Below are 11,238 nucleotides of genomic sequence, written 5' to 3'. Positions count from 1 at the left end.
TGTGGCCCACAGGTAAATCTATTTGAGTATCCCTGGTATATATGAATAGAGATGGCATCCGAGTTCTCCTTCCATCCACTTGCATTAAGTTGCTCAAAAGCGCATGAGGCGATTTCACTCCTCCTTCCGGGTAGGAACAGAGTGCATTCTGGGATGGATTGCAATAGTGATTGGGCCCAAACACATGAACGCGCTGCCGTTGAACGCGCACGAACGCGCACGAGCGTGCGTCCGAGCGTGCGTCCGTCGTGAACGTGCACAATGATAGTCAACGGACCAGTGTGTTCATGTGTTTGGGCCCACGCTGCAATACCAAATGGCCATTGTCATTGGGCCCAAAAAAACCCATATCTCCATAGAGCTCCATGTATTTGGGCCCAACTTCACCTAGACTGTATTACCTTAATAAACATGGTCATGAATACTGAAAAAATTACCATAAAGTCGAGTATGTTCTGAGGGGCGTGGCTACCGTTACAGTCTATGATCGGGAGCCACCCCCCGTTCGAGTCAAAATAAAAACCAACGAAGAAGAAGGGGGGGAAGTCCTGCCTCGTTGTCTGGGCCAGCCAATGGCCAGCTGGGCCCAAACGGAACTAGAAAGATGGCGATTTACAATTCAAGGACTGACAGGCTTCATCTTACGTCCATATCAGACCCGGAGAACACTTTGTCCATATACTTTTTACAGTCTATGCTTTTAACCCAGTTAGAGAGTTGGACCTAACTATACTACCTACTGTATGTTTGTTTGTATTTTAAATGTGCTCTGTTTTATTGTGCTATATTTATTTGTATTATGTTATTTTAACTGATTGCAGCACTTTGGTCAGCTCAAATGTGAAATGAAGTTGGATTGGAACCAAGGACTGGGAGGGCTTATTGAAGCAAAAGTTGACAAGTGGCCAACTCTGATACTGGAAGCATGTGCCCCCACACCCAGAAGAAATGTCATGGCTCGACCAATGGGCTCAACAGTTATGGAGGTCCTTGAAATTAAAAAGTTTGAGAATCACCGGTATTGTAATTGTATATTGTAGCAGATGTGAAGTCCACACCAGCTCTGCAGTGTGATAAAACCAAAAACCAAAAAAGTGGCTCCAAATGTGATGATGGAACTGATTCCGGTTCCTCAATGTTTGATCCAGTTCCTCTGGTTCCGGATCCCAACCCTAATCAGCACGTGACCAAACCAGGAAGGAGAGTGTACTTCCGTGGGAGTGTGTGTGCTGAGTGAGAAAGTTTGATTGATATGAGTGGCTAGGGATTTTATGTGCCCTATCCTGTTCTCATATAGCTCAATGGTCATAACATAACAGAGAAAAGATTGACTCACTTAGAAGAAGATGAGTATGAGGACTATATGGTTGCGCCATAAACGTCTTCACTGCTGTGCAGTCAGTGTTACATTGGTGAATCTATCTCTGGTGGGACACTACTTTAAAGACATCACACGCACATCGCTAAACACCTACACTACAGGTCACACAAAGAACCATTGATGCTGATTCCTATGTTAATACTTAAGGGTTGTTCTTAATTGATGTATGCGTGTGCATGTGCTTCTGAAAAAGTCTCTGAGCGGACGGCGTGGTACTGCGTGCGTGCCAGGCACTATCACATCATTCAAGGCTGAAACCAACTGCTCCAGTCATGGTCTGGAGTGAGTGGACCGAAACAAGTGGATGGGGGTGCAACGAGAAAAACCCATTAACATTGATTAAATCGTTACCAACATTCCTCTATGTCTGAACCACTTGAGCATCTTCCCCCTGTTGTCACTACTCACCTCTGACCATCATCAAACCATCATGTGGAATTCTGGTAAATGGCCCTCCTGGCAATGTTCTACTCTTCTGTGCACCAGGTAGGTCAAAGCTAGACTCCTCAAACTAAAGTTAATTCATGGAAGGCAAGTTGGACCTGATTGCATTGGGTTTGAAGACTTTTCATGACTGGCACCTGTCTTATGTGTTGTTTTCAGTACATATCCAACATAATATTCTCTCAAACTAATTGAAAGAAGCTTTTTTCAAAGCTGCATGGGGTATGGGGTGCCTTTCTGGAGGATTTATAAACTTGCCATCTAATAGATCTAATAGATCAACTGTCACTGCTCAGATCCAGATACTGCAAAGCTGGCAAGAAGCACTCCATAAAGACTCAGAAATTGTCATTTCATACTGTTTTAAGGCTCAGTCAATTGCTTCATGCACCAGCTGACATGTCAGACTCCCAAGGAGCGATTAAAGAGTGACATAGAGCAAGAGTTGCAGTCATGACTCATTCCTGTGCAATACCAGCCGCTGTCGCTCATCAGGGGGAGCTATGAACAGCTTGGATTCACACCTGCCTGGATTCTGTGCTTTAAGTGGGAACAGGAGTTTTCACTGGAAATCAATGGAACTCCATTAAGACCAGGGATATGGACGACAATATCACCTCTCCACCGGCGTCCACTATTTCTGGACAAAACCTCAGTCTCCACCATAAAACGTCTCAGAGAGTTCAGATATCATCTGAACATCAAGTATTATGCTGTCTAAGACGGCCATGGATCCATTACTTTACTGTTACCCAAATCTCCCATGGGACATTCTAAATCCAATATAGCTGACCTTCATTCGTCCAATGGGCTCTATGCACACAGAAGAACTCTTCCTACTTCCGGGCTGCTTCCCTACTTCCTTCACAGGTGTTACCTGTGATACTAATTAAGCCTCTGTTCCATTTGGTGTACAGTGGTTTTCTAACTTATTAATTTCAGCTCCCATAACTCTGAGAGTGTACAAATGGAACGTAATGCAATTCTCAGAGTTCAGAGTTCTCAGAGTTACAGACCCGTACGGTACGGGCCATTTGGAACCCACTCAAGGACACTTTGAGACCCACTGGTGTAGCAGTTTTTCTTGACAGGAAGTAGCTCATAAAATGTCTACGGTGGATTTTTATGAAACAAATACTTTACAGATTGAAAGAGGATAATTCAAGCTTTCCCTACAGCTGCAATGTTGGTGATTTTGACGTTGTTTAATATAATTAGAGGACTTTTCTGTTTGGTTGAATGGGTTGTCTATGGGAAGTGTCACCTAGGTATCACCTTGCTGGCAAGATGGCAGCAGTGTGAATATAGCAGCACCCTGACTCTGTTTGACCAGAATGGAACAGAGCCTTCATTATACGTATCATCGGTAACACCTGTGAAGGAAGTAGGGAGGGCCCAAATTATTTCCAAAATGGCGTGCGTGCATAGAGCCCATTATTGCCAGCCCAGTTTGGGTGCATGGGCTGACTAAAGTATCTCTCTCCGGGAAGCTGGAGAGGGTAAAATGGCGATGCAGCAAATTGGTGCTTCTGCTTGTGATGTTGATTGATGTTGACGCATTTCAGGATTCACTTTGTTGTACCCTACCATGTCAAACTTTAATAGAAAAGCTGTTATTGTAGACAGAGCTTCCCTATGTCACACAGGAATACCGACTTATTATGTCTAGTTGTGGCTCGGTCTGTCAATCAGTCTGATAATGGTAGAATTGATTCTTGCTGTTACTTTTCAGCGTGCTCACTGTGTCAGCGCGCTCGTAATTAACATCTGAATTGTGAACCCTCTAAACTTCAGAGGCAATACTTGACAGCCCGTTGTTTAATGAAGTTCACCAAACAAGCGACAGCAGAAGGCATTTATTTGGATCTTGTGTCTTGTCATAAAGAAACATCCCTCAGTGAACATGTCACTGTATTGCAAAATACTCCAAGGCTATTTATAAATGGATGTGTAGAACTTGTTCAATGGAGCTTATAGTATAAAATAAGAATGATATACCCCTTTTTGTGTACCTCTTTGTTTGGTGCAGACATGTTTGCGTTTGATCAATGTGGTATTGAAAACAACAGTGTAATTGATGAGTGTTATTTACAGCAATAGATGTCCCACCAGCTCACTTTCAAATATGCAGCTTTCTATTCTGTGACCTTTGTCCCTAATTTGCAAGTAGTAAATAGCCCATACATACAGTAATTTGACAACTTAGTTGTGTGTGTGCTTTACATGTGTTTGGTTCTTTGTGCATGTGTGCGTGCATGTGTGTGCCTGCGTGTGTGTGTGTGTGTGTGTGTGTGTGTGTGTGTGTGTGTGTGTGTGTGTGTGTGTGTGTGTGTGTGTGTGTGTGTGTGTGTGTGTGTGTGTGTGTGTGTGCGCGTGCATGTGACTGTGTGTGTGCGTGCTCTGTTGCCTCAGGCCTGTTAAATTGGCAAATCGATGATGCCTTACATCAATGCTCCAGCGATGCCACAAAACCTGCGGAACCCATTAGTGGATTAAGAGAGAACAGTGTTCCACAGTGAGAGTCGACTGTTCTGCCTGCAGCTTCTTTCCACATGGGTACGGTACGGGTGGGGTGGGAGAGTGTGGGAAATAGCTGAAAGACAAAAGGAAGACAGGGGAAATGCTGAGAAACATAGCTATTGCATAATTAACCTAACCTGGAAATCAGATAACTAGAGCCAGGAGAAAGTTAGAGGTTCACAGTGTCTTGCTTCATAAAAGGCTTGAAGCAGGAAACTTCAGTTTCCCTCAACCACCTGAGCCGCTGGCCCGCTGCTGAGAGGGGGTTGTTTAATGTTTTGTTTCTTTTGACAAGAAATCTTCTTGTCTAATCAACCAGTAATTTATGGAGTTCCTTCACTAGCACACCAGAGGGCAGCTAGTCAGTCAGCCACAAAGAGCATTGTCTACGTACTGTATGCTAAGTATGTCTTGGCCAATCAAATTAGTAAGGTCACATCAAGGAGAGGCAATGAACCAACAAAGCCCAAACAAAACAGAAGTGATGGAGGTGCATGGTCAGCCAATCAGTCTCCCCCTATTTTTAGTGTTAGAGGTCAAATTTAGAACGCTTGGAGCATTGGCCAAGGGGAGGGACAGACTAGCGACTGGCTGGATTGCAGGGGGGCAGTCAGACAGATATTTTGTGAAGCCACTAAGGAAATCGGGATTTCCTGAAAGTTCATATAATGGCCTGTTGTGGCGCTGTCATTGAGCCCAGAAAAACCCATAGCCCCATAGAAGTCCATGTATTTGGGCCCAATTTCACCTAGACTGTATTACCGTAATAAACATGGTCATGAATACTTTCTGCTTCCAGTCACTAGTTTAAAGTCTCATTTCTAATGTCATAATATTATTTTTGGAAAATTATGGTCCCATTTATTAAAAGAATGACCATAAAGTTTGTTCTGAGAGGCGTGGCTACCGTTACAGTCTATGCAGTCAAAATAAAAACCAACGAAGAAGAAGGGGGGAAGTCCCGCCTCGTTGTCTGGGCCAGCCAATGGCTCAGCTGGGCCCAAACGTATCTAGAAAGATGGCGACTTACAATTCAAGGACTGACAGGCTTCATTTTACGTCCATATCAGACCCGGAGAACGCTTTGTCCATATTTTTTACAGTCTATGCTGGATTGCCATGAAATTTGGAAACATGGCTTCACCTAAATTTGCACGAAATATATTTAAAACAAAAAAAGGGCAGATTGTTAAAAGTCACACCGTGTGAAGTGAGGGGCGCTCTTATCATCATACATCATCTCATTCTCTACTTTGCTCAGCCAACCAAATCATCGCATTGGGGTGATCAGCCAATCACAAGCCAATGTTTGTGTTTACACAAACCCGGATAGCTGGGCATAGGAGGGGCTAGCGCCTCTCAAAAATCTCTATATTGTGATACCGGTAGTATTGTTAGTTCAGTAACGGGAGTCATGTCTCTCCAGCTTTTTATTAAACAGAACATGCATTTTCAGGTACCAATTTTATCCAATCAGGATAGAGAACGCAGTCAGAATCCAAATTAAAGTGGAATTGTAAGTGATGAAAATGTCCTCATCTACCTGACAATGTATTTTATATAATAATAATAATAATAATAATAAATGTCCTCGCCTACCTGACAATGTATTTTATATAATAATAATAATAATAATAATAATAATAATACATTTCCTCACCTACCTGACAATGTATTTTCTGTTCATTGAAGAGCTGGAGATATAGGGAGAGCCCTGTTACTGAACAAACACTATAACAATGATTACTATCAGAATATAGTGAATTAACCTTTCACACCTTTTTTAACCAAAAAATAGAATTTACCCTACCTTTAAGTTTTAATGCTTTGATGCTCACAATCCAAACAAATGAAAGTAAAATGTTGCATACAGACATACAGTATAATGTACAGGAATGCTGTTATGGTAGCCTACTGTTCTGCAAGCTATTTATCACTAGCTAAATATGAAATATAGCCTACTGTGTACACAAAGATGGAGAGCTCTGGTGGACGCCCTATGCCCCTCGACGGGGTAAAGAGGATTAAGTCAAGTACATAAGTCAAGTACACAGAGACATTCCCTACTCATGGTCTGGCTGTGCAAACTGTCCCTTAGCTTAGTACAGTAAAGATGTATGGTTATAGTGCCACCAATCACGAGGTTGAGTGTGCATGCAAACTTTGATGCTGATTGGACCAGTAATGTGTAATTCAGTGGGCATGAGCTGCACACACACACACACACACACACACACACACACACACACACACACACACACACACACACACACACACACACACACATACACACACACACACACACACACACACACACACACACACACACACACACACACACACACACGTGCGTGCGCACACTGCCAGGGGGCATATGGCTCAATTTTCGAGCATCACCCACTATCTATTTTGCCGACACCGGTATTTGCGCCTATAGTGTGGTCATTGGCGTGTTGGCACGCTTTCCCCCAAATTGCTATTTTGGTGTCACACATTTGGGAAGGCGCATAGTGGAGTTTAAAAGCACCCGTAAGCCGTATGCCAAATTAGTTTGGTAGAGCGCCGCAAATGAAAGCTCGGAATCCGTATATCACACAGATCTCAGAGAATGAGCGAGATCTGAGCGAGTACTGACTCAATGAAAAGATGAGTGTTCTTAGCTCTGTGCGCTGGAGGAAAAAAAATAAGAAAAACAGCACGGGGGTGGGGGGGGGGGGGGGGTCAGCAGAAGTGAAACTTCAAGGCCGCAACGATTATGAAGCAATATAGAACTGGGCATAACGGGCAACGGATAAAGGATCTCTTAAAGGCAATGGCAGTATGGCACGTGGCACGGTGATTGAAGAATAGAATTTAATTGAAATTATCAGACTTTTTTCTATCATTCAACTATCCTGTTATCATTTTGACAGATCATTTTGTTCACAGATTCAGTGCTGTGGAATGGTATAGGCACAGGCAGGTTCCTCTATAAGCTACTGTTATGACCTATATACTGGATGTTGTGTAAGAATGAATCAAACACCCACCCACTCACTCTCAGCATGAAGCTCCTCATGAACATGTCTTTGGTGACTGGTGCATGAGTTTTGCACAATGCATACAGCCGATACAGGTAACGAATAAGTTTGTCTGGCAATGATTCCCAAATGGCTTGTTAAAGTCTGTGGGCTTTTTATGGCACTTCTGCTCAACACAAATATGCTGTGCCACTTGACTGCTAAGAAACCTGCCCTGGTCACAGGTTTAGTCAAGTTCTTGTTGCTAAAGGTTATATTTCAGATCACATAATGCCCACTGAATGCTAAACTACCGCATTATTCTCTGTCTCCCTCTCGTCTCCCTGCCTATTGTTTCCGTCTTTGCAGAGCCTCAAAAGACAGCAGACCTGCGCTTTGTCCTCCTCGCCGTCGCACTCCAATCCCAGGGAGACAAAGCGGACGTGGAGTATGAGTTGGCGTGGTGCCCGCTCTTGCTATGTGTGAAGGGGTGCTGCGGCGTCAATGGAGACCGAAGGCTACAGCGACCTCCTGGAGACCAGCGATGGTCAGGGGGCGGGCCTGCTGGAAGGAGGGGGCGGGGCGGGCCTGGAGGAGCCCTGGAGCTCGGCGTTACCCCTGGGGTTTCAGGTGTCCCTGACCACTGTGCTGATGCTGGAGCTGGTGCTGGGCTTCAGCAGCAACCTGACCGTGCTCGTGCTCTACTGCGCCCAGTCCAACCTGGTGGACTCGGTCAGCAACCTGGTCACCGTCAACCTCCACGTGCTGGACATCCTGGTGTGCGTGCTGTGCCTGCCGCTGACGGCGGCCGTGATCCTACTGCCGGCGGACGGCGGCACGGTCAGCAGCCTGGCCACGCTGTGCTGCTTCCACGAGGCCTGCGTCACCTTCACCAGCGTGGCCACGGCCGTCAACGTGCTGGTCATCAGCCTGGATCGCTATGACATCTCCGTGCGTCCCGCCAGCCGCCTGCTGACCCCGCGGCGTGCCGCACTGCTCCTGGCGGCCGTCTGGGCCGTGTCGCTCGCCGTCTTCTTCCTGCCCTTCCTGGAGGGGGACTTCTTCTCCTCCGTGGCGGCGGGAGAGGACGGCGAGGACGGAGGACAGACGGAGGGGCCGAGCCTGGACTCGGAGCTCACCACGGGGCTGACCACCTCCACCCCGTCCACCCCCACGTCCCCCCCCTCTCCTCCCAACGCCACGGCGCATGCCCACGTCCCGCCGGTGTGGCAGAACCGGACGCTCCTCTGTGTGGGCGGGCAGGGCTACTACACGGGCCTGGCCATGTACTACCACCTGCTGCTCCAGGTCAGTGATGTACTGTACACTAACTAAGTACAGTATACTTAAAGGACCACTTCACCAAATTTATCTTCATATACATTTTCCTCACTAATGTTCATGATAAAATACCACAATTATTTTATACTCAGTCTGTGTCTCATAGGAGGGCTGTGGGCAGTTCAGAAAAACGTTCACCAGTGACGATTATTTGTTTGAATTATTTTTATTAAATCGATATATATCGTCAGGATTAATATCGATATATATTGATATACGATATTTCGTTATGCCTATTGAAAAGTGGTGAAGTCGTCCTTTAAGTACAATTTGGAGATATTTGGAGGTATTTGTATTTCCAATTTCCAATACTTTTACTTCTACTCCACGGATGCCTATGACATTAACTACTTCAGCCCTATATATATGGCTCCAAAACTGTGGAATGCACTTCCCATTGCAGTCAGAACTGCAGCATCACTCCCAATCTTCCGCCGTAGTCTGAAAACCCACCTTTTCAGACTCCATCATGGCCCATAGCACTTACCCCACCCCCTTAGATAGCAATTCTGTAGACTTAGATAGCATTTGATACAGACTTATAGCATGTTATGTAGACAGCATAAGTGCATTGTATGTAGTCATAGCACGTCATAGTACATATGTGTAGCATAGTAGTATAGATGTATAGCTTATATGTATAGTTTCATTATAGATATTCCACTGTTACTTTCTTAGCTTACGCATGTTTCATGATAAATGTCTTTATGTGATGTATTCCCATGCTTTTTTGTTCTTGCTTAATGTAAGTCGCTCTGGATTAAGAGCGTCTGCTAAATGCCTAAATTGTAAATTGTAAATTGTATATACATTTCGGCTCACAATGTGGCGCAATGTGATGTATTGGGTGCTTAGATCTGCTATGTTCAAATGATTTTTATACATTTGAAAACTTCTGCATAATGAGTAGCCTACGTTCTATACTTTTGGTACTTTAAGTACATTTTGAGGCCAATACTTTCATACTTTTAATTCTGTACTTAAGTAAAACATTTGAGTACTTTTCCCCCCTGCTGCTCCAGGTGCCCTGCTTCTTCATAGCTGTGGTGGTCATGCTGTTCACCTACTCCAGGATCCTGCAGGCGCTCAACATCCGCATCGGCTCCCACGTGATGCGGAAGCGCGCAAACAAGGACTCCTCCGGCTGCAGGATACGCCGCCAGCGGCGCCGACGGAAGGACCTCAGTTTGACCACGGAGGTTGTGTCCTCCAATCCGAGCCAGCCGCTCACCCACCCGCCCCTCATGCCCTCCCCCACCCCCACACCGACGTCACCCCCGCCCCTCTCCACCGTGCCCCAGATGACGTCCGACAGCGGCGCCACCGTCACCACCGTCACCACGGCCACCACCACCCCCGTGGCCACCACCCCTGCCACCCCCGCGCCACAGACTCCGGCTTCGGACGCGGCCCCGGCCCAGGCTGCCTGTCCACCGGTCGCCTCCTCCTTGGGCGTCCAGGCCTCTGTGTCTGCCATCATCGCCTTGAGGCGGGCCGTGCGCAGACACAGGGACCGACGGGAGCGGCAGCGCCGCGTCCTCAAGATGTCCCTGCTCATCATATCCACCTTCCTGGGATGCTGGGCACCTCTGTCCGCGGTCAACGTGCTGATCCTCTGCATGGGTCCCAGTGACGGCCTGGTGCGGATCCGCCTCTGGTTCCTGGCCATGGCGTATGGGACCACCATCTTCCATCCTATGCTCTATGCCTTCACCAGGCAGAAGCTGCGTGTTGCCCTCAAGACGCGTGTGAAGAAAAGGGTGGTGTCTCTCCTGCAGGTCGACCCTGCGCCAAGCGGGGGGACCGTTATTCATAACTCCTGGGTGGAGGGGGGAGGCCAAAGGAAGGGACGCAAACCGCGTGTGGATGCTAGTGATGTCACCGATCGATGCCTCACAGAGGCAGTGAGGGAATGAGGCTGGGCTTGCGTCTACAAGTGATACGTTCATACTGTGTGTAGCTCTACGTCCATGTACTGGATGTTTGTGTATGTATTTCTTTGCAACAGAGAATGTAGGGTGTGTGCACGACTGCACGTATGTGATTGTGTACATGCGTGAGATAACAGATAAGCTGTTCGTTTACAGAGGTCAGGTCAGGGGATATTGCACCACCTCTTGCCCTATACAGATGTGGAGGCAGGTGGGCACAGAGCTCTAATTAGAGCCTGCTCTGTATTGTTCTTACACAGACCCTCATTAGTCACCACTCACCAGCCAGACAAGATGGCTACTATGTCACAATAATAATGCTGGCTATGCATCACTTTAGCCATGGCTACGTAACCACTTAAATCCTATATACTTAGCTGTATGTCAAATAGCGAAAATATCTGATCTACTTCGCCGAATATTCGCCTATTGTCACTGAATGTTCGTCTATTTAATATGACATGCCCAGAAATGGGAGGCTAGGGTTCAGGTGGTTAACATAGCCTACTGTACGATGCCACACATACAAATATATCCATAATTGCTTACTTATGCATGATATACGTATCTGTATGTGTATGTGCATGTGCACATGCATAGACAACCTTACACATACACACAT

General features: G+C 46.2%; 1 protein-coding gene across 1 annotated transcript; it reads left to right on the top strand.

Moving 5' to 3' along the window:
• Positions 1 to 7,848: 7,848 nt before the first annotated feature.
• LOC308325366 (G-protein coupled receptor 22-like) lies at positions 7,849 to 10,601 on the top strand (the record flags this gene model as incomplete). Its single annotated transcript, XM_080777850.1, has 2 exons — positions 7,849 to 8,652; positions 9,708 to 10,601. The coding sequence occupies 2 exons, from the start codon at positions 7,849 to 7,851 to the stop codon at positions 10,599 to 10,601; spliced, it is 1,698 nt and encodes a 565-aa protein (XP_080633976.1).
• Between the last annotated feature and the right edge of the window lie 637 nt (positions 10,602 to 11,238).

Source organism: Protomyctophum bolini (assembly GCF_963924005.1).
Source record: "Protomyctophum bolini genome assembly, chromosome: 2".
Taxonomy (NCBI): Eukaryota; Metazoa; Chordata; class Actinopteri; order Myctophiformes; family Myctophidae; genus Protomyctophum; species Protomyctophum bolini.
Note: the sequence above shows the minus strand (reverse complement) of the source record. Positions and strands in the feature narration are given on the sequence as shown.